This window comes from Odocoileus virginianus, chromosome 12 (assembly GCF_023699985.2).
Source record: "Odocoileus virginianus isolate 20LAN1187 ecotype Illinois chromosome 12, Ovbor_1.2, whole genome shotgun sequence".
Lineage (NCBI taxonomy): Eukaryota > Metazoa > Chordata > Mammalia > Artiodactyla > Cervidae > Odocoileus > Odocoileus virginianus.
The window spans coordinates 65,876,602-65,898,026 of NC_069685.1; the positions used below are offsets into that span (position 1 = coordinate 65,876,602).

Below are 21,425 nucleotides of genomic sequence, written 5' to 3' on the forward strand. Positions count from 1 at the left end.
CCATATATAAAACCTCCTGTTTTTTACTTTCTCCAGTACCCAGTTTTGTTTTTTTTTTTTTTTTTTCCCATTTATTTTTATTAGTTGGAGGCTAATTACTTTACATCATTACAGTAGTTTTTGTCATACATTGAAATGAATTAGCCATGGATTTACATGTATTCCCCATCTCAGTCCCCCTGGTACCCAGTTTTAAAGTTTGAAAGTTTTTGCCACTCTAGTGGGCATGCATTTGGTATTTTACAGTGATCTTTCCCCTAGTTTTACAGCAATTCACTCCTTTTTTTCTTTTTCTTTTTTTGTCTTGGCTACACTGCAAGGCATATAGTCTATAGTTTCCCCATCAGGGATCGAAACCATGCTCCTTGCAGTGGAAGGGTGGAGTCATAATCACCGGATCGCCAGGGAATTCCCTTAACCATCTTTAAATGTACAGTTCAGTAGTGTTGAGTATACTCACATCATTCTGAAACAAATCTCCAGAACTTTTTCATTTTGCGGAACTGAAATTCTATCCATCATTGCTTTTTGATGCAATTATGTTTTTGTTTATTGCAGGTGGTGTTCCGTTCTACGTCGGCTATGGTTTACATATTTATTCAGATGAGCTGTGAAATGTGGGATTTTGATATTTATGGTACTGTTCCTAAGTGTGGGTTGTAATGCTAATGGGGAGGTTTCTGGTTTCCTTCAAGTTGGTATCATTTACAGTAATCTCTGAACATTCTCTGAAGATATGTCCTGAACCTTTAGAAATCCTCAAATGTTAAAAATAAATGTACATTTTATATATGCAGTGAATTGCATGAAATGTAGTAAAGCATTAATGAAAAATTTGTCTTCTCAGATCTTCAATTATTCTATAAGTACAGAATCAAAAGTCATAGAGGTAGTGACTTTATGGCCAGGAACCAGCAGCTTCTTTGATAACTTTCATTTCATGTTCTATCACTCACAGAAATCACCAAGTTTGTCTCATTTTATTAGAATTACCATACTGTAAGTCGAGTATGATAAAGCTGCCATGAGGTGTGGATGCTGTGCCCAACACACCAGCCTCATGTTTCAAGCAGTTCTAACTTGTGTTTAACAAAACTACAAATTAATTTTTCATGTAGGTCATCAAGGGTTTGCTCAAGAACAGCAGAAACTGCAAGTGATAATTTAGTGACTGCCCAGGGTCTACCAGATCACCTTCGAACAAACATGAAGCATCACTATGAGAATACTTTAGATGGTTCTCTTATTTTGAAGAGACACTCTTTTTCAAGCATCAAAACTTTTTCAATCTTGTGTTTTACCTTGAACCCATGACCTCTTACTGAGTAAGGTAAATATTAAATTTGGCTCAATAGAAAGTCTAGGTCGAAACCACTTTTAGGATAGAGCAGTACCCACCTTCTCTTTGACTAGTCCTATTCCTTTTACTTTACTGAGGGAAAAAATTGTAAGCAAGAAATTAAGAGAATTCTCACCTTCTTCCTATTGTTTCTTTTCAGGGGATCTGTATTTTGAGAAAGCTGTGAATGGTTTCCTTGCTGATCTCTTTACCAAGTGGAAGGTATGTTTCTTCTCATCACCAAGTCTTGCTGTATAAACATCATTCAGTGCAGATTTTTAAAACAATTTCTATTAATCTGCATTTAATGGAGGCACCAGAGCTAAAGTCTGATTGATGAGACTGTAGATTTAAATTACCTTAATCACTTCAGCATGGTGAAGTGTACTTGTGAGGAACCCAGAGCTCACATCAAACTCAGTGGTAAGAGACTGAAAACTTTCCCCCTTAAGTTCAGGAACAAAATAAGGGTGCTTGCTTTCACCACCAGTATTCACTGCAGATGGTGACTGCAGCCATGAAATTAAAAGACGCTCGCTCCTGGGAAGGAAAGCTATGACAAACCTAGACAGAGACATCACTTTGCTGACAGGTATCGGTAGAGTCAAAGGTATGGTTTTTCCAGTAGTCATGTACAGATGTGAGAGTTGGGCTATGAAGAAGGCTGAGTGCCAAAGAATTGATGCTTTCTAATTCTGGTGTTGGAGAAGACTATTGAGAGTCCCTTGGACAGCAAGGGGAGCAAACCAGTCAATCCTAAAGGAAATCAATCCTAAATATTCACTGGAAGGACTGATGCCAAAGCTGAAGCTCCAATACTTTGGCTGCCTGATGTGAAGAACCAACTCATTGGAAAAGACCCTGATGCTGGGAAAGATTGAAGGCAAAAGGAGAAGTTGGCAGAGGATAAGATGGTTAGATAGGCTCACTGACTCAGTGGACATGATTCTGAGCAAACTCTGGGAAGTAGTGAAGCACAGGGAAGCCTGGTGTGCTGCAGTCCATTGTGTTACAAAGAGTCAGACATGACTTAGGGACCGAACAACAGCAACAATTCAGTGTTGTACTGGAAATTCTAGCCAGAGCAACTAGGCCAAAAAAAGAAAGAAAGAAAAAGAAGGCATCCATATTGGAAGAGAAGAAGTAAAACTGTCTTTCTTCACAGGTGACATCCTATATGTAGAAAACCTCCCAAAATCCATTAAGAAAAAAACAGAGCTAATGAACAAATTTAGCAGAGTTGCAAAATCAGCACACAGATCATTTGTATTTCATCAACAATGAACAATCTGAACAGGAAATTAAAACAAGGAGTTAAAAATTTTAAAGAGAAATAAAAATTCCATTTACGAGAGCATCAGAGAAATAACGGAGAAGGCAATGGCACCCCACTCCAGTACTCTTACCTGGAAAAATCCCATGGATGGAGGAACCTGGTAGGCTGCAGTCCATGGGGTCGCTAAGAGTCGGACACAACTGAGCGACTTCACTTTCACTTTTCATGCATTGGAGAAGGAAATGGCAACCCCCTCCAGTGTTCTTGCCTGGAGAATCCCAGGGACGGGGGAGCCTGGTGGGCTGCCGTCTATGGGGTCGCACAGAGTTGGACACGACTGAAGCGACTTAGCAGCAGCAGAGAAATGAAACACTATGCAATAATTTACCCAAGAAGGTGCAAGGTTTGTACACTAAAATCTACAGAACTTTGCTCAAGGAAAGACCCAAATCAGTGAAAAAACATCTCATGTTCATAGATTAGAGGACTTAATTTTGTTAAAATAGCAATACTACGCAAGGGCTTCCCTGGTGGTTCAGATGGTAAAGAATCGGACTACAGTGGAGAAGACATGAGTTTGATCCCCTGGGTCGGGAAGATCTCCTGAAGAAGGAAATGGCAACCCCCTCCAGTATTCTTTCCTGGGAAATCCCATGGACAGAGGAGCCTGGTGGGCTACAATCCATGGGGTTGCACAGAGTTGGACACGCCTGAGTGACTAAACAACCACCACCGCCGCCAGATGTTATAAGTGTTTTACCTACATTATCCCACTGAATCCTCTTGTCACTCTTACAGAGATAGGGAAGGTACAGCTGAAAGAGGTTAGGTACCTTGCCTGGGATCAATAGCCTACAAAAGCAGAATAAGAATTCGAATCCCATTCCATCTTTTCCCCCAGTGCTCTCCTGGGATTGTAACCCCCAGGCCATCCTGTCTGTGTTTCTATAATCCTGAGCCATGTCAACCCCATTGTACATCACCTCCTCCATTATACATGGGTTGAGAAGCTCGCCTGCCCACGCCAGCCCACTGTCAGGCATTTTCCCTGTCTAAAACTTAAACCCCAATCAGATGAGTTTGAAACTGCATTTGGAATGCTAGATGTCCAATAAATGAGTTGGTGGCTAGTGAAAGTGTGCCCTTGGTCCTGTGGCTCGTATTTAGGAGTTTCTGTCTACCTGAGAGATAGCTGTGAAGAACGTAAGGTGACGTGCTATGTGCGTTATGTTGTCTTCCTTATATGATGACTGCTGAATTGTGCAATCAGTAGGCTGAGTTCGAGTCTAGGTTGGTTAGTGTGGGTTTCTGTTTTCAAAGACCAGGAGGAACTGATACTGAGCTTGCTGACTCCCTGGTGCAGGCCAAATTTCATGCCGTCTGTAAACACCCTACTTCTAGAATATTGAGCTCCCGACTGCATGGAAATGTTTATTCTCACTCATCCCCATCCCAGTCCAAAGGTAATTCTCTGCCTTAATTTCAAGCCCTGCATCTCAAGCAGCATCCAGTCCTGGTCCTGTGACCCTGGAAGTAGGTGGGAGTGTCTGGTTCTGGCATCCCACTACCCTAGGTTCTGTTCTTCTCTAAACCACAGTCCTGAAAAGGTTAAAAAACACCAGGTATAAATACCAGGATCCTCTGACAGTGGGCTGGTCTGTTTCACACCACAGCAAGGAGACAGCACCCCCACCTTATCGATGATTTGCAGTTTTTTGTTTGTTTGTTTTGGCTGCACTGTGTATCATGCAGGACCTTAGTTCCACAATCAGGGATGGAAGCCGTGCCCCCTGCAGTGGAAGCGTGGAGTCTTAACCACTGGACCACTGGGGAAATCCAGTGATTTGCAGTGACTTCAGATAACTTGCCCAAGGTCATGTAGTGGTCAGTTTCAGAGCCACGAGTCAGCCTAGCAATCTGTCCGCTGTATTATGCAGCCTACAGTTACAGGAGGTTACCCAATACCTGAGCCTCCCAGCCTTCCAGAGCTGAGACTGCTATGTTCACACAGGCTGCTTCATGGTGAAGTAAATGGATTAAACTTGAGCCCTCTTTTTCTCTATTCATGCCTAGGAGAAGAACTGCAGTCATGAAGTGACAGTGGTCCTGTTTTCTAGGACTTTTTATGATGCAAAATCTCTTGGTGAGTAACTCTTTCTCTTACAAAGTTATATTTTTTTTAACTTTTTATTTTGTATTGGGGTATAGCTAATTAACAATGTTGTGATAGTTTCAACTGAACAGTGAAGGGACTCAGCCATACATATACATGTATCCATTCTTTCCCCAAATCCCCTCCTATCCGTGTTGCTACATGACATTGAGCAGAGTTCCTTGTGCTACATAGTAGGTCCTTACTGGTTATCCATTTCAAGTATAGCAGGGTGTACATGTCCATCCCAACCTCTCTAACTGTTCCTAAAGTTATTTTTTTATTAAGCTTTCCACACGTCCATCCTGATTCACTCTGTATCACTTTTTCTCTCCTGCTCCATCTCTCCCAATTTTTCTGTTAAAAGATAGGATAGAGTAGAAAATGACTCAGTCCATTAGTCAATGCAAGAAGTCTCTGGGCTGCGATCCATCTTAAAACCAACCTAGTTTTGCACAGTGGCAGTATCGTAGCCCATGAGGTTTATTTATCTGAGGCGCCATTATTGCTAATTGAAAACTTTTCCCAACTTATTAGAAATATAGTTATCTTTTGTGTGTGTTTGTGTGATATAGATCTTCAATCCAGAAGGGGAAGCAGAGAAGCTGAATTTCTCTCTTCAATCTGATCTACGTATGTTGTTTTCTCTATTTCAGATGAATTTCCTGAAATAAACAGAGCCTCAATTAGGCAGGATCACAAGGGGCGATTCTATGAAGACTTTTACAAGTATGTTTGGGTGCTTTGCTTTTTTTGCCTTTTTTTCTCCTTGGTTGTTTCTTATCTGACTTAAAATATTACCCTTTTGACTTTGGAATAATTTTAGGCTTGCAGAGAAGTAGCAAAGCTAGCACAGAGAGCTCCATATACCCTTTACACAGTTTCCTCTGACCATTTCCTCACCAAGGTGCATCTTTTAGAACTCGGAGATGAGCGCTGGTGTGTACTCAATCGCTTCAGTCTTGTCTGACTCTTTTGCGACCCCATGTACTGTAGCCCACCAGGCTCCTCTGTCCATGCGATTCTCTAGGAAGAGTACTGGAGTGGGTTGCCATTTCCTTCTGCAGGGGACCTTCTCAACCCAGGGATCGAACCCCCATCTCCTGCTTGGCAGGTGGATTCTTTACCACTGAGCTACCTGGGAAGCCCCACACTGGTACATGGCTATGAACTAGATCTCAGACTTTTCTCAGAGTTCATCAGTTTTTCCGCTTATGCCCCTTTTTTTATTCCAGGATCCAGTTTAGGATATCACATTGCTTTTGAACTTCCCAAACTTTTTATTGTGAAAAATTTCAAATTCTCGCAGAAAAGAAGAATGAACTAAATATAATGAACCCATACCCCCAGTTCCTGGATTAAACAGTTAATATCATTCCATGTTTGCTTCACCTATGTTTTTTTTTAATGTGTGTGTGTGTGTGTGTGTTAAATTTTACTTCAGAGCAAATGACAGATACTAAAGCATTTTGTTCCTAAAGAATAAGGGGACTTTCCGATGATGATGTGTCCCTGTAGGTTTAGGAATTTCAACAAATGCTCCACTCCAGTGAGGAGTATTGACCATAGTCGGGGGAGGGGAGTACAAAACACGTGTTAGGGGAGGGAATACATGGGAAGTCTCTACATCCTCCTCTCAAGTTTGCTGCTTTTTAGAGCGTTTTAATTGCCGCTGGCTGTGCTGAGTCTTTGTTGCCGTACTCAGTCTTCCTCTAGTTGTATCTCGTGGGGGCGACTCTTTTCCGTGGCACCAGGCTTCGTGGCCCAGCAGCATAGGGAATTTTCTCGGACCAGGGATCGTACCCCTGTCCCCTGCATTGGCAGGTGGATTCTTAACCACTGAACCATTAGAGGAGTCCAGTCTGCCCATGTCTGTTAAACACATTCGACTTCATCAGGTATGGTTGTGTGGTAAATGACCCCAGCTCCAGGAGTCCCTTCTTCCCCTTTCCGTGAAACCCTGTAAGGGACCCGACGTCCCATGCATCATTGCTGCTTAGTCCCCACCTCTCGATGGTGCTCCTTTCAGGGTGGTGGTGCAGAACGAGAGGCGGGAAGAGTGGACCTCGCTCCTCGTGACCATCAAAAAGCTCTTCATCCAGTACCCAGTGCTGGTGCGGCTGGAACAGGCAGGTACTGCACTTAACGTGCCGGGAGGCGTGGTGGGAGAGGCGGTGTCGGGTGGAGGCTGGGGGACGCAGAGGTTCCTGCTTGCCTCCCTTCCAGCTCGGAGTGTGGCTTCTGCTTCTGGCCAGGTGTCTATTTCGGGTTGGGGGTCCCGCTGGTCATTGCGCGTGCAGTAAGTTCAGTCACGTCCCTTCTGCAGGGTGGGGGCCCTGCGGAGCCAGGCACCTTCCGCTTGTTCCTTTCGAGTCCATCTTTCATGAGATGATGTTCCTTCTCTGTGTCTTTTGCTTCAGAGGGCTTTCCTCAAGGAGACAATTCTACCTCAGCACAAGGAAATTACCTAGAGGCCATCAACCTGTCCTTCAACGGTGAGTATGGGTGCTGGCCACAGTCTGTGGGCATTTCGCCGACCACATGACCGTGAACCTCTCTTTATTGATGTGCAGAGACCCAGGCCGAGCTGGTGATGCCCCCAGCTACCTAGCTCCCAGGTTAACTGAAAGCCGTGACTTTATAAACCATATATTCACGTATTGGCTCCGTCGGCTCGTAGTTGCAACGTGCAGGATCTTCACTGCATCATGCAGGATCTTTTGTGGCAGCGCTTAGTTGCTCCATGGCCTGTGGGATATTAGTTCCCCCGCCAGGGATTGAACCCATGTCCCCTGCATTGAAAGGCCGGTTCTTAGCCACTGGACTGCCAGGGAAGTCCTGATTAGATGGATTTAATGGCCACCATGTGGGTCTTGGGGCTTCTGTTGGCAGTTGACTTGCATGTCTCATGCTGACCCAAGGGTAAAGAGCTGTAGGCAATTCTCCTTGGGTCATTTATTTTCCTAAAAACTGTGTTCTTACTATTTTCTACTCCATCCCTTAATTGCTTCTAGGTAATTTTTTTTACATCTACTTTTTTTAAAAAAAAATCACAGAAGGAACCCATGTTCCTAGAATTCAAATACTAGAAAAGTACTTCAAATAAAATAAAAATATCCCCTCTGCCTCCACTGTCAGATCTTTCCCAAAGAGAAACCATTGTTAATAGCATGATGTATAGCAGAAGAGCTCAGCCATACATATACATTCTCCCCCAAACTCCCCGCCCATCCAGGCTGCCATGTAACATTTAGCAGAGAATACTGGAATACTGTCTTAATTAATATTTGGTTCTTCTAAGTTGCAATACAAATCCATTTATGGATGGTTTAAATTAACTACATGAAATTTGGGCATGGTGTCTCAGACAGTAAAGAATCTGCCTGCAATGCAGGGGACATGGGTTCTATCCCTGGGTCAGAAAGAGCCCCTGGAGGAGAAAATGGCAACCCACTCCAGTATTCTTATCTGGGAAACCCCATGGACAGAGGAACCTGGCGGGCTATGGTCCACGGGGTCATAAAGCGTTGGACACGACTGAGCGACTAACACTTTCACTTCTCACAAAAGGCTGCACAAACAAGGTATACACCCTTGAAGAGGGGGGTTAACAAAGGTGACAGGGCCATAGAGCTGTACATAAGAAGCTCTTAACATTGAAGGGGAAGGACAGTCATGAGTTCAGGCCAGGAGGTGGCAGTCGTTTTGATAGGGACATGGACGAAGAGGATCCGAGAGCACAGGAGTGCTTGCCATTGGCTAGTTTCTGAGATGCTGTAGCATCTTCATGGGAGGACTTTTTGCTCTGTTTCAAGTGTTTGACAAGCACTATATCAACCGCAACTTTGACCGAACCGGGCAGATGTCGGTGGTGATCACACCCGGGGTGGGCGTGTTCGAAGTGGACCGGCTGCTCATGATCCTGACCAAGCAGCGGATGATAGATAACGGTAATGCTTCCGGGGCGCTGCCCTGCGTCCTGTGTTTATAGCCTGGCTAGCCTTAGGGCTCTGAGTATCGGGACTGGGGACCTGAGTAACGTCAGATGACAAAGAGAGTTCCATGGTCGGTCAGCTTGGGAACGCAGTCAGGCACAGTCCCTCATCGCCAGTGTGACGGTGTCAGAGTGTCTTGTTTTCTTCTAAAGGACAGAACTGGCACTCTGAGTCTCCCAGACATACTTGACTCGGAGAACGCCTTTGGGGGTTGTTTCCAGGATCCAGTGCCCATTGGCCCGTCCTGGGAAGTGCCACAGCATCACCTGGTACTCCCTCTGTGATGTCCCCAACCTGCACCCCTCCCCCAGCTGGATTTGTGTTCCAACAGCAAGACGCAGTTGGGAACATGAGTCCCGACGGCCAGTAAAGAGACTCTGAACTGATGGAATTGTTTTGCTTTTTACTGAGCTGGCAGGGTTCCCTTTCCTCTCTGGCCTTGAAACTGTGCTCATGGCCGCATGGTGGTCTGCTTGGCAGATCACGACCCGCAGGGCAGTCAGAGGCGGATTGTCAAGTGCTGATTAGTGGCAGGTGCAGTGGGACTTGGTGAAGGTTAGAAAGACGGAATGCACCTATTTCCTTCTTACCTGCCTTGGGCAGTGCTGATAAGTCAGCTGTGTCTCGAACCCTGACCCCACTTAAATCACACGCACCCCCCAACTCTCCCTTTTGTTCCTTAGGAATCGGTGTGGACCTGGTATGCATGGGGGAGCAGCCGCTGCACGCGGTCCCGTTGTTCAAGGTGATTGATTTCGCCCGGCTTGATAAAAGCCAGGCTCCAGTGCAGGGTGGTCTGGGATAGTTAGAATCGGAGAAGCTGGCTGGCTCCGGGTCCCGCCTGCTTCCCAGCTCACCTGGTCCATGCTCTGTTCCCTTTCAGCTGCACAATCGGAGTGCCCCTCACGACTCCCGTCTGGGCGATGACTACAACATCCCTCACTGGATAAACCACAGGTGAGCGAGAGCGGATTCACCATAGGTGATCAGGGATTCTGTTAGCTCCCTTGCCATTTTTTCTTCAAGCCTGTTGAACTCTTAATATAAAATCTTTTGTCAAGAAAGTGTGGAAACTTAAGGTGTAACATTTGCTTCAAACCTGTCTACATGCAAAGCCATGGCCATGACATAATTACAGTCTGTGGTGAAAAGCATAAGACCAAGTTTGAAGGACTTCTTTCCACACCAGTTCCCGACTCCCACAGCCCACAGATGACTGATGCTGGGCCTGGGCCCCTCTGTTTGTGGGAAGCTTCCTGTGCCTCCTCTTCATTGGGACCAGGCCTCAGTGTTCCTGCTGATTTCAGCTCAACGAGGGGGTTCTAAACCACTTAGAAATGAAGACTAGCACACATGAGACAATTTATGGGGGAAAGGAATAGAACAATAATTTAAAACGTAATCAATGTTTCCTAGTAATTACAAAGGAAAGTTAGAATTGGAAAGATCAGTGAGGCCTGAGTGAGCGTTCCTAGGAGGGCTGATCAATGGCTGGGATTCCAACTGTGTCTGGAAGTTTAGAATGAAAGGGGTTTGAGGACTTCTCTGGTGGTTTGGTGGTTAAGACTCTGCACTTCCCCTGCATGAGCATGGGTTTGATCCTTGGTAGGGGAAGTAAGATCCCGCATGCTGTGTGGCACCGTCAAAAAATTTTTTTTTAATTAAAAATAAAATGAAAGGGGTTTAGATGAGTGACCCTGTCTGTTTCTTTCACAGTTTCTACACATCCAAAAGCCAGCTCTTTTGTAATAGTTTCACTCCACGAATTAAACTGGCAGGAAAGAAGGTAGGTTTCACTGACCAGGAGAGCCTCTGGGGAGTGTCACTGATATTGTTATTTTGGCCCTAAGTTACCACCGATTTCCCAGTGGTCACGAATAGCATTGAGAAATTCATTTTAAGATTTTATAGTCTTCTGCATTAAGTAAATAAACACCAGGCTAAATTCCAGGAGTGATTAACTATCTGTTTAACTTTATAGCCCACCTCTGAGAAAGCAAAAAACGGCCGTGATACATGTGAGTATTTTTTTCCTTCTTTCATCAGTTTTAGGAAGAGTCAGCTGACCCATGGCAACAGGTTTTCGTGAGGCTGCGTAAAAAGTTCATGGTCAAGTTTGGGACCTGAATTCCCCTTGTGTGACCTTTGGAAGGTCCCTTAATGCCTGCGTATGTTTTTGTCCCATCACCCACTGCAGAGTGGGTGATAACAGGACTTTTTTTTTTCCCCAAAATCTTGTGTTTGTTTTCCATAGGTTGGTTATAGGAATCAGGTGAAAAGTTTTAAAGGACTAAATATATACATTAAGGTGCTATTTTTTATGATTGCTTTTTTATTCTTTTAATTGGAGTATAATTGCTTTACAATGTTGTGTTAGTTCCTGCTGCACAGCAGTGTGAGTCAGCTACATGCACACGTATATCCCTTCCCTCCTGAGCCTCCCTCCCATCCAACCCCCACATCCCACTAAAATGCTGTTTTTTAACAATGGTATCACAGAAGGAAACGGTGCCATCATCTGGCCTTTACTTAGTGCTTGTAAATAGTAACTTCTCTGTTGTTTTGATGCAAAAATCATTTAATCTTTGCAACCTGATCATGGGTTATTATCTCATTTTTTTCCATGGGAAGATGCTGATGATGCCCTATACCTTGCAGATTTTGATGAAGACCATCCGAAGGCCTCTTATTGAAGTGTGTTTTGATGACAGTTGATATTATTCATGTGTTTCAGCTCTCGGGACCCCCAAAGAATCTGAGAACGCCCTTCCCATCCAGGTGGATTACGATGCTTATGACGCACAAGTCTTCAGGCTCCCGGGCCCCTCCCGGGCTCAGCGCCTCGCCACCTGCAGGTTCTCTGCCAGATGTGCTTTGGGGTGGATGTAGAAACTAATTAGGAAAACCTGAGGCCCCAGAGGGACCTACATGAAAGCAACCTTGAAAATATCTTAAATTAAAATTAGCCAAATGGAAGCCATAGTATATACATCATTAGGGACTCTGTTTTCCCATTCTCTGGCCTAGCTGTTTGGTTGGCTGTGTTTGTTATGATGAAGTGTTCCCAAATAAGGAGAGCATCCTGCTTTTTCTAACCAAGAGGAACAATTGAATTCTAGAATCTTCATTTCACTGAGCAGCCACTAATAGATAAAGTGAAAGTGTGTTAGTTATTCAGTTGTGTCCAACTCTTTGCAACCCCATGGACTGTAGCCCACCAGGCTCCTCTGTCCGTGGAGTTCTCCAGGCAAGAATCATGGAGTGGGTAGCCATTCCCTTCTCCAGGGGATCTTCCCAACCCAGGGATCAAACCCAGGTCTCTTGCATTGCAGGCAGATTCTTTATCATCTGAGCCACCAAGTTAGATAGATCAATAGATCGATCCTAGTGTCCAGAGTTTCTTTTAGGTTTATTATTCCCAGAGAGCAAGATACTTTTCTTTCTTTAACTCTTGTGTTTGAAATTTGCTCCCTGGTATTTGGGTCACACAGTAGTTTTCCATTGTGATGTGTTTAGATTTACCAACATACTCATTTCTGGGTCTAGTGTAAGAAAGCCATCCCAGATCCAAGATGTGTATTTTGTATTTTCTTCTAATTCTTTTAGTCTTGGTTTTTGTTTGTTTGTCTGTTTGTTTTTGACTGCACATTGTGGCATGCGATTCCCAAACCAGGGATCAAACAACACACCTCCATGCAATGGAAACTTGAAGCCCTTACCCCTGGACCACCAGGGAAGTCCCTATAGTCTTAGTTTTTATGCTTAGAGATTTGTGTAGAATTTTTTTTAGAATGTGGGAAATAGAGTTCTAGCTTTTTTTTTTCCCCCTCATTGACCAAGCATCGCCAGTCTATTTTCTGCATTTCTTAGTATGGAAAGTGTACTGTAACTCAGTACCACTGGCTAGAAAAACCTCCCGTCTCTTCACATCATGACAGACGGGCTCATCGTGGCCACGTGCTTCTGTCCATTCCCCTCATCCCATCCTGATGTCTGGTCCCGAGAGTGCTTAGAGCTCAGAGTAAGTGCTGTTGGCAGCAGCTCCCTGCACATGGATGCTGCCCAAGGGCTTGGTGGTGCTTTTCTTCTGAGCATCTTAGAACACCTTCCGGGTCCACAATGCTTGGTTTTCTTTCTTCTGACCAAAGATGGCAAGACCTGATGTCCCGGAGACTCAGACTGTGTTCCCTGAGGGCATAGACCATGCCCTAATCGGTGCTCTGTCCCTCCACTGGGCTGAGCATATGCTGGTGCTCAAATATTTATTGTTGAAATAATGAAATGTGCAGTCTGCCCTTGGGATCTATCTTCAGGCTCCATCCAAGCTCACTTTAAAACTCTTCCAGGTGGAGAGAGAATAGCTTTGATAATACACAGGGGCAGCCCTGTGGGTAGTTGCTGACTCTTTCATTCTGAATTTTTGCTTCCATTTGACTTCTCTCCTTCTGATCCTTCTTCCTGCCACTTTCAGAGGCTCCCCCCTCAGGGAGTTTCATGTTTTAATAAGTGCATACTGGTGTTTTTTTTTTTTTTTTTTTTTTTCATTTTTATTAAGGAAACATTCAGAGACTAGTGAAATAAACACTTATCACCATGTTGTCAATCTTGTTTTATCACTTCTCCCACATTTGAAATTTCACTGGAGTATTCTAAAAAAGATCTCAGATACCCTTTTTTTTTTTTAATGTTTAAATATTTCTGTGTGTGTCTCTAACAAATAAGAATTAAAAAAAAAAAAAACAAAGCCCAACATGATCATAGTACCTGTGTTCCTGGTAACAAAATTCACACTAATTGCTAATATCCTCTGATAGCCAGTCCCTCTCCAGACTTCCTAATTGTCTCAAAAATGCAGTTTTTATGGTTAGTTTGCTTGAGTTGGGACCTGAAGAAGATGCACATGTGGCATTTCATCTTGTGTCCTTTCTGTGACTGTAGAGTGTTTTGCTTTTTCTTCCTCTGGCTCTTTGTTTCCTTGATTATGTTTAACTTGCCCTGTCGTCTCTGAGTCTCCTGTAAACTAGCAATTGTCTCTGGAGGCCCAATGAGATTTAGATTCAATTTCTGATGCCAGGAGACGTCTCAGGTGGTGCTGTGTGCTTCCTCCTGGATGACCTCAAGTCAAAACTCCATTCTCCGTGACGCGAGCTTGATGGTGGGATGAGGTGGGGTCAGACTGAGGGATCGCCTCTATAAGGCTGTGATCCCAGGACTGGCCATGGGAGGACTGTCCGTCATCTCCCCTGTTTCTTCCTGGAGCTGCTCCGGGCAGAGTACCTCCTGCATCACCTCCCACCCAGAGATCCCACGGGGGTTATCGTTACTGGTCTTCCATGTAGCCTGGGCTGGAGACAGTGACTTGGTCTCTTGCCTGCCAGGTCTGTGCGAGAGCGGGAGAGTCACAGCCGGAAGAGCGCCAGCTCCTGTGACGTTTCGTCCAGTCCTTCGCTGCCCGGTCGGACGCTGCCCACGGAGGAGGTGAGGAGCCAGGCTTCCGACGACAGCTCGCTGGGCAGGAGCGCCAACATCCTGGTGATCCCTCACCCCCACCTGCACCAGTACGAAGTCAGCAGCTCCCTGGGCTACACCAGCACTCGAGGTCAGAGGGCAGGGCTGGGCAGCGGTTTTGCTCTTTTGTTTGTTTATTTGCCTGCATCATGTGTTAGTGGCAGCACTGAGGCACTTCAGTCTTCGTTGTTCAGATCTTTTTTAGTTGTGGCACGTGTGGTCTAGGTCTCTGATCCGGGATCGGCTCCAGGCCCCCTGCATTGGGAGCACAGAGTCTTAGCCACTGGACCACCAGGGAAGTCCCTGGACCCACTTTCTAACCTGGGTGTTTGCTTAGTGGGCGGTGGGACACTCACAAGGGGATCTGGTAGTAGGTTTCAGCTCTTTGATCCACTCAGGTTAGGGACCTGTCTGCCATTGGGTGGGACAGGTTGGGTCTAAATAGCATGCCATCTCCATGCCTAGTCAAGGCTGGATGCACTCATTTCCTCATTTTTTCCTCCCATGAATTTATTATTATTGTTTTAAACACAGTCACATTGATTGCTTATTCATGTTCCAGGCCTCTGCATCAGTGGTAAGGGATTTCTGTCTACCCAGTCACCTAGGGCCTGGGGTTCCTTCTATCCTAGGATGCCATGGTCATCAACACAGGTCTCCAGAGTTTCCACAGCAGGGAATGGAGATCGTGAATGGAGATGTCAGTGGTCCAGGCCTTCAGCTGGAGCAGGTCGCGTCTGCCTGTGCTCTGCTGACTGGAGCTCTGTTATGTGGCCCCAGTGCAAAGGGGCTGGAAACTGCCCTCTCCTTGTGAGCCTCAGGGGAAAATCATACGGGTCTAGTGAACTAAACACATTCACTGTCTCTGCCAGGGTCCGCCCTTCTGGTCACCAAATACCTACATGTATTGTTCCTCCTGTATACAGAATACACCCACCCCAGAGGAGACAGCTCCATGGAGTCATTGCATCCAGCTCAGAGTCTGGGGTATCCAGGCAATGTGTGATCCTCCCTGTTGGCTTTGGGTGTGGCCTCACTAGGCTAGTAATTTAGGGACCAGAGCCTCCTTCTCTTAAGTGTTTAAAAAGTAAACCAACCCAGTATTTCATTTCTTTATAATTTGGTCATTTCACTCATCTCCCTCGTTCCCGAACACGTGCGCCCTCCAAGGTCCTTGTCAGCCTCGGAGGACCTGTGCCTAGCCCTGCTTTCCCTGTGACCCTGTGCTTTCTCTCTGCGCCCCGCCGGTCGCCATGGTAACGGGCAGACGTCCTGGAGAACATGATGGAGCCACCGCAGCGGGATTCCAGCGCGCCGGGCCGGTTCCACGTGGGCAGCGCGGAGTCCCTGCTGCACGTCCGCCCCGGGGGGTACGCGCACCAGCGGGCGCTGATTAACCCCTTTGCGCCCTCGCGGATGCCCATGAAGCTCACGTCCAACAGGAGGCGCTGGATGCACACTTTCCCTGTGGGTGAGTTTTTCCCGGGAGAGAGCCCGAGCCCAGAAATCCTAGTCCTGGCCCTCAGCACTCGTCCCTCCTTGGCCTCAGTCAGAGATGCCATCCTTCTCTGCACCTGAAGGCTGGGACAGCCCTGTGTGTTCTCCTGACCTGCGTTAAGCCTCCTGGGAGGAGCCCCTGCCTCCTGTGCCCTTGTCTTTGCTGTATCTCACTTGATGTGTGTGAAACAAAGGCTCCCACAATTTTCTTTCTTTCTTTTATTATTTTTGGCTGTGTTGGTTCTTCATCGCTATGTGCAGGCTTTCTCTAGTTATGGTGAGTGGGGCTACTCTCTAGTCCAGTGTGTGGGCTTCTTATTTTGGTGAATTAGTCTTGAGGCTCTCAGGCTCTAGAGCATGGGGTCAGTAGTTGTGGCATGCAGGTTTAGTTGCTCCAAGGCATGTGGGATCTTCCCAGACCAGGGATTGAACCTGTGGCCCCTGCACTGGCAGGTGGATTCTTATCCATTACACCACCAGGGACGTCCCCTGCAATGTTCTTAGGCTGAGGCCTCACAGGAGGACAAGCCATGCTCAGAGAAGGTGATGTCCTGTCTGGGACCAGAGGGTTGAGGACATGATGTTCCTGGGCGCTGTAGTTGCCTTTCAGCCTCTCCAGCGCCCACGTCCCAGCAGCAGGAAGAGAAACAGTGTGAGGTAGAGTGTGTGGCTCTGGCTTCTGGGGGGACGATGAGTCCATGGGTCCCTGTCTGGATAGGACCATCCGGAGAGGCCATTCAGATCCATCACCAGACCCGACAGAACATGGCAGAGCTGCAGGGCAGCGGACAGAGGGACCTGACCCACTCCTCCGCGGAGCTGCTGGAGCTGGCATACCATGAGGCCGCCGGCAGGTGAGGCTGGGCCTGGGGCTCTGGGAGGTGCTGTGAGAATGCTGGGGTGATGGCGGAACGGGCTGCCCATGACACGTCACGTCCAGGAGACTCGGGGACATGGCGGGCGTGCAGCATCAACCCTTTGTCAGTCCCCTTCGCTGGGCCCGTCGGACACAGACAGCCTGAGGTGTTTTTGCCAGAGGTGTTCCCCAGGCCCTGCTTAGCTTCTGCTTTTATTCAAAACACACTTTGTCAACCGCAGACATGAGTTACCTCTGATCCTCAGTCAAGGCTGAAAATGAATTCCAGGGCAGGTGGTTCCTGCTGTGTGTTCTGGGCAGGCAGTCTGTGACTTTTGTCATTTCGGTCATTGAGGAATCCCATTGTTGGGTTAATGCTGAAAGCAGTGGATCCCAAATGAATTAGAATCCTTTGCCTTCACTGCAGATATTTATCATTTTAATTGTTTTTCATATTTTATTGCATTGTTTAGGATCTCAAAATAACCAGTGTATAAGAATTTATCTAATAGCAATGGTTGGCAAATTGCAAATCATAAGATGGGTACTACTGACTTTCAAGTGATATTTTTGATCAAGTTAGGGACTACTATATATTTCTATATTATTAAAATTTTGCTTGATAAAAAGTAAATAAGTAAAAACAGTGGAGACCAAGGCCTGTGTTTATAGAAACAAGTCTCTTTGAACCGGGGTTCTAAATGTGTTACAAGGCATCCAGAGAGAGTTGGCCTAGGAAGAAAGTCATTTAAACCTTGACGTGCTCTGGCCCTGGCTACTCTGGATCTGCTGTGATGCGTTACTCTTGCAAGGGGCAACCTTTGACCCCTTTCCAGTCGTCCCAGCATCCCATGGGCTGGATGTGGGACACAGGCAGGACGTGACCCTCTTTACCAGGTTAACGTGATACCTCTGTTGAAGCACCTCACATCCTGCTGTGGGTATCAGCAGGGGCAGACTTAGGAAGGAGAGGGCAGGCATCTGGCATGGCGATGGGGGTGCGGCTGGGGTGCCAGGGTGGGAGTCTCGAGCTGGCATGCGCTCCGGATTCCGAAGCCTGGCAGCTGTGATGTGGATCTTGGTGTTTGCCAGCCCGTGTGGCCAAACATTCAGGCCTGTTTCTGATGAAAGCCCCCCGGAGACAGGGTGAGCAGAATAAAAGAGGTGGTGATCCACAGTAAGCCAGGTGGCTGTGCTCTGTCTGTTCTCTGCAGGCACAGCGCTCCCCGCCAGCCCGGCGACAGCACGTCCTTCTTGAGCTTCGCTGCGACGGAGGAGCTCTCGGTCAGCCTGCTCAGCGGCAGTGGTGCAGGTAACCCGCCCGAGAGACGCTCTGAGCAGGCCCACCCCGGGAGTGACATGGGACGGAAAAGCAGGGCCGTGTCTATTTCAGGATCGTTTCAGCCCCAATTTCGGGTGACCTATTTAGAAGCCGTGCTGTATAATGCATGGAATTATAAATGGGCCGCACGTTAACGTTTTTAGCTGAGAACATGTTGGTCGGGAACACATTTATCATTGGTCTGTCAGTGAGTCGTGATTGAGGACTGCTTATGAGATCACTTTTGGGGGCCGCACCAGGCTTAGAAGCTTTCAATTATATGTGGAAGGGGACCCCCCCCCGTCATAAAAATGATCAGAGACCCAGAGGGAGCAGTGTGGTTTGAGATTGGAGAAGAGAAGGATGACCTTGTTGCTTACAGCAGGGGTCTCCAAACTCTGGGATCTAATGCCTGATGATTTGAGGTGGAGCTGATGTAATGGAAATAAAGTGCACAATAAATGTAATGTGCTTGAATTGTCTCAAAACCGGTCCCTGGTGCCAAAGAGTTTGAGGACCACTGGCTTACACAAGTGGATAGGCACCTCAGACGCGAAGGGGTGGCATTTGGTCAGGAGGAGAGTTAGAAGGTAAGGGATTCTAAGTGCAGGGAGGGTTGGAGCTTTTACTGATACAGGCTTTATGCTTTTTGGAAGCACTTGTTATCTGATCATTCCTGTAGGGAGTAAGTCATTAAATATATTTTACACATGTAGCAACTTAACACCCAGAGATGGGGAGATGTTACTCTGATCTCTCAAGCCAGCAGCCAGCTGTTCTGCTGTTTCTGTGCTCAGTCGTGTCTGACGCTCCGCAGCCCCATGGACTCTAGCCCGCCAGGCTCCTCTGTCCATGGGATCCTCCAGGCAAGAACACTGGAGTGTGTAGCCATGCCCTCCTCCAGGGGACCTTCCTGACCCAGGGATCAAACTCGCCTCTCTTATGTCTCCTGCATTGGCTGCTGTTTCTGATTTCTGCACTATTCAGAGAACCTTTACAGGGGTAGGGGAACATGGGTTTAGATGGGTGGAGGGCAGATTTTGGAAAGCCTCAAAGGATAGATACTACACCAAATGAATATGAAAAACATTAAAACTGAAAGAAAAAATTAAGTTACTATTTCATGTCTTCGTTTTCTATAAGTTAACTTGCCTTTCTGAAAGTTGACTTGAGGAAAACAATGGGATTGAAATTTTATAAAATTAGTTAATAAAGTTTGCCTACATTCATGGGTGGATTCAGCTAGTGATGTTTCTGGTGGCCTATAGCTAAGGCTTGAAAATTGGATTGGCAGTGAGAGGATTCCTAAAGTATCGTAATTATTTCCTTCCTATTTCTAGTCCATCTTTCCATCATTCATTTTGAATGAGAAGACATGTTGAATAAAAGTTTAGGGCTAAGATATTTTTGATCCCTGTGCTTAGGGGCTGAAAATGGTAGTTGGCTTCCAGGCTCTTGGAAAGTGCCTTCAGAATATGATAAAAGGCAAGGGACCTTCCTGGCTGTCCAGCGGTTAAGAATCTGCCTTGCAATGCAGTGGATGTGGGTTCAATCTGCAAAGCAGCTCATCCCGTGCCCCACAACTAGACAGCCCATGTGCTACAACAAAAATATCCCACATGACGCAATTAAGACCCTATGCAGCCAAATAAATATTAAAAGAAAAGAACTTCAAAAAAAAAAAAGAATATGATAAAGGCAACATTTCTGTTACTTTGCTAAAAGGAGCCACTTTATAGGAATCCAGAGTTTGACCTTCCCAGCTGTTTGGGGTCAAGTCATACAAAGGAGGACTGCTCTGGGGCTTATGGGACCACACTTAGAGTGAGTTTCCTGGTGACCTGAAGCAGGGGAACCATGGATTCAGGTGGTAACTGCTTCAGGATTTTCCCAGGGTGGTCATGGAGTGTGATTCTGGGCCTGGGGGAGGCAGCTCTCATAGACCCGTTGATTCCTCAGAAGATGAGTCTTGGAACTGTAGAATCTGCTCTGGAGAAAAGAGAAGTCCTTATTTAATGACTGGTGTGGAAGGTTCTCTCTGTCTCTCTTTTTTTTAGACTATAACTGGTCAGAACTTTTTTGCAAAATGAGCCTCAGTGAAACAGATTCTTTTTATCTTTCCATAGGTGTGAATCCTCGGACCCAGAATAAGGATTCTCCAGAGGACAGTGTGTCTACCTCTCCAGACCCAAGTAAGAGGGGGCGACTGATGGAGGGAGGTGGGGGTGTGAGGTGGATGGTCAGGGCACTGTGGGGGAGCAAGAGGGAGGCGCCCTGTGGGGAGAGAACAGCCTGGACGTTCATGTCTCAGGTGCGGGAAGGCAGTGTGGTGAGGGAGAGTCTAGCCTGTCTGATGGAAAGGGAGCGGCGGGGAGGCCACACGGGAAGGGTGGCCATATTCCCAGCGCTGGCCTTGGCTCTGAGATGCCTAATGGTGGCTCTGGGGAGAAGTCTGGAGGAATAAGACCTGAAGCTTTTTACATCCCTGCAGTTGGAAGTGTGTGTCTGGGTTGTATTTACATTGATCATCCTTGTCTGTTGAAATAGCTGAACATCTAAATATCAGCAATAGCAAAAGACCAGAAAAAGAAACTCTACTGCTTGATCAACGTTGCTTTACCTCACTGTGACCGATGGATGTATGTACATCACCAAATCTTTTACTGTCCCCACTTTTAAGTTAACTTAGCAATCATTTCACTAGTTCTCCAGGTCTGGCATGCTAGTCATTTTTCATGTCAATATCAAACATATTACTATATTGTAATTTGGATAATCAGGTCTATTGGTGGCCATTTGGGTGATTTCTAGTTTTTTTTTTGTTTTTTTTTTTTTTTAGCATATAATGCATGGTGTCATGGGTGTATTTTTTTCTCTTGGTTCAGATCCTTGGAATATATTCCAAAGAATAGTTGGCAGATTGATTGTTTTCTAGAAAGCTGCCAGCCTTGAATAGATGAGCCTGTTTCTCCTCTGCAAGCCCGGCACTGGATTTTGTCATCTGTGTTTGTCACTGTGTGGTTCTGAGCTGGAACCACCTCAGAGGCTTTGGCAGGGCCTGGAGGTACTGGAGGTGGAAAAGAGGCCACCCAGACTCTTTACCCAGGGAAGCAGCAGCAGCATCCAGCTAAGAACTGGGAGCTTTTCTCTCCACGAGGTCTGAAATCTCCATGTGTGCCTGCGGACCCCGTTTCTAAAAGGTTTTTATAATCCCAAGAGTCAGGGAGCTGGCAAGGGCCAGAACGGTGTAAGAAGGCGCTGAGATAGAGGGCCTTGGATTTCCGGCCTCCCCTTGGGGGCTCCATGCAGTACCCACCTTCTGCTGCTGATTCTGACAAGGAAGCTCACACAAACTCACCCTTGTTTGCCATATGGGAAATTGGGGTGCTAACTAGGATGTTGTGGGCTGGGTTTTTTTTGTTGTTGTTTTTATTGAAGTCTAGTTGATTTACAATGTTGTGCAACTCTGCTGTACATCAAA

The 21,425-nt window shown here is 46.4% G+C and overlaps 1 protein-coding gene and 1 pseudogene across 12 annotated transcripts in view; both read left to right on the plus strand.

The window, feature by feature from the left end:
* The window catches only part of DEPDC5 (DEP domain containing 5, GATOR1 subcomplex subunit), a 72,208-nt gene that overhangs the window by 13,399 nt on the left and 37,384 nt on the right, over positions 1-21,425 (plus strand). For 10 of the 12 annotated variants that reach the window (XM_070475618.1, XM_070475617.1, XM_070475620.1 and 7 more), the window contains exons 9-25: positions 559-637; positions 1,500-1,561; positions 4,689-4,758; positions 5,424-5,496; positions 6,797-6,900; positions 7,188-7,262; positions 8,583-8,717; positions 9,446-9,507; positions 9,646-9,719; positions 10,479-10,548; positions 10,744-10,780; positions 11,497-11,617; positions 14,141-14,361; positions 15,538-15,741; positions 16,486-16,621; positions 17,838-17,935; positions 20,071-20,136. In XM_070475618.1, coding sequence (XP_070331719.1) covers positions 559-637; positions 1,500-1,561; positions 4,689-4,758; positions 5,424-5,496; positions 6,797-6,900; positions 7,188-7,262; positions 8,583-8,717; positions 9,446-9,507; positions 9,646-9,719; positions 10,479-10,548; positions 10,744-10,780; positions 11,497-11,617; positions 14,141-14,361; positions 15,538-15,741; positions 16,486-16,621; positions 17,838-17,935; positions 20,071-20,136 — 1,687 coding nt within the window. Of the gene's footprint in view, positions 1-558; positions 638-1,499; positions 1,562-4,688; positions 4,759-5,423; positions 5,497-6,796; positions 6,901-7,187; positions 7,263-8,582; positions 8,718-9,445; positions 9,508-9,645; positions 9,720-10,478; positions 10,549-10,743; positions 10,781-11,496; positions 11,618-14,140; positions 14,362-15,537; positions 15,742-16,485; positions 16,622-17,837; positions 17,936-20,070; positions 20,137-20,491; positions 20,584-21,425 lie in introns of all 12 variants that reach the window. The other 2 variants (XM_070475626.1, XM_070475627.1) reach the window with 1 other exon arrangement.
* Positions 5,215-5,346, plus strand: LOC139037925 (U4 spliceosomal RNA; annotated as a pseudogene).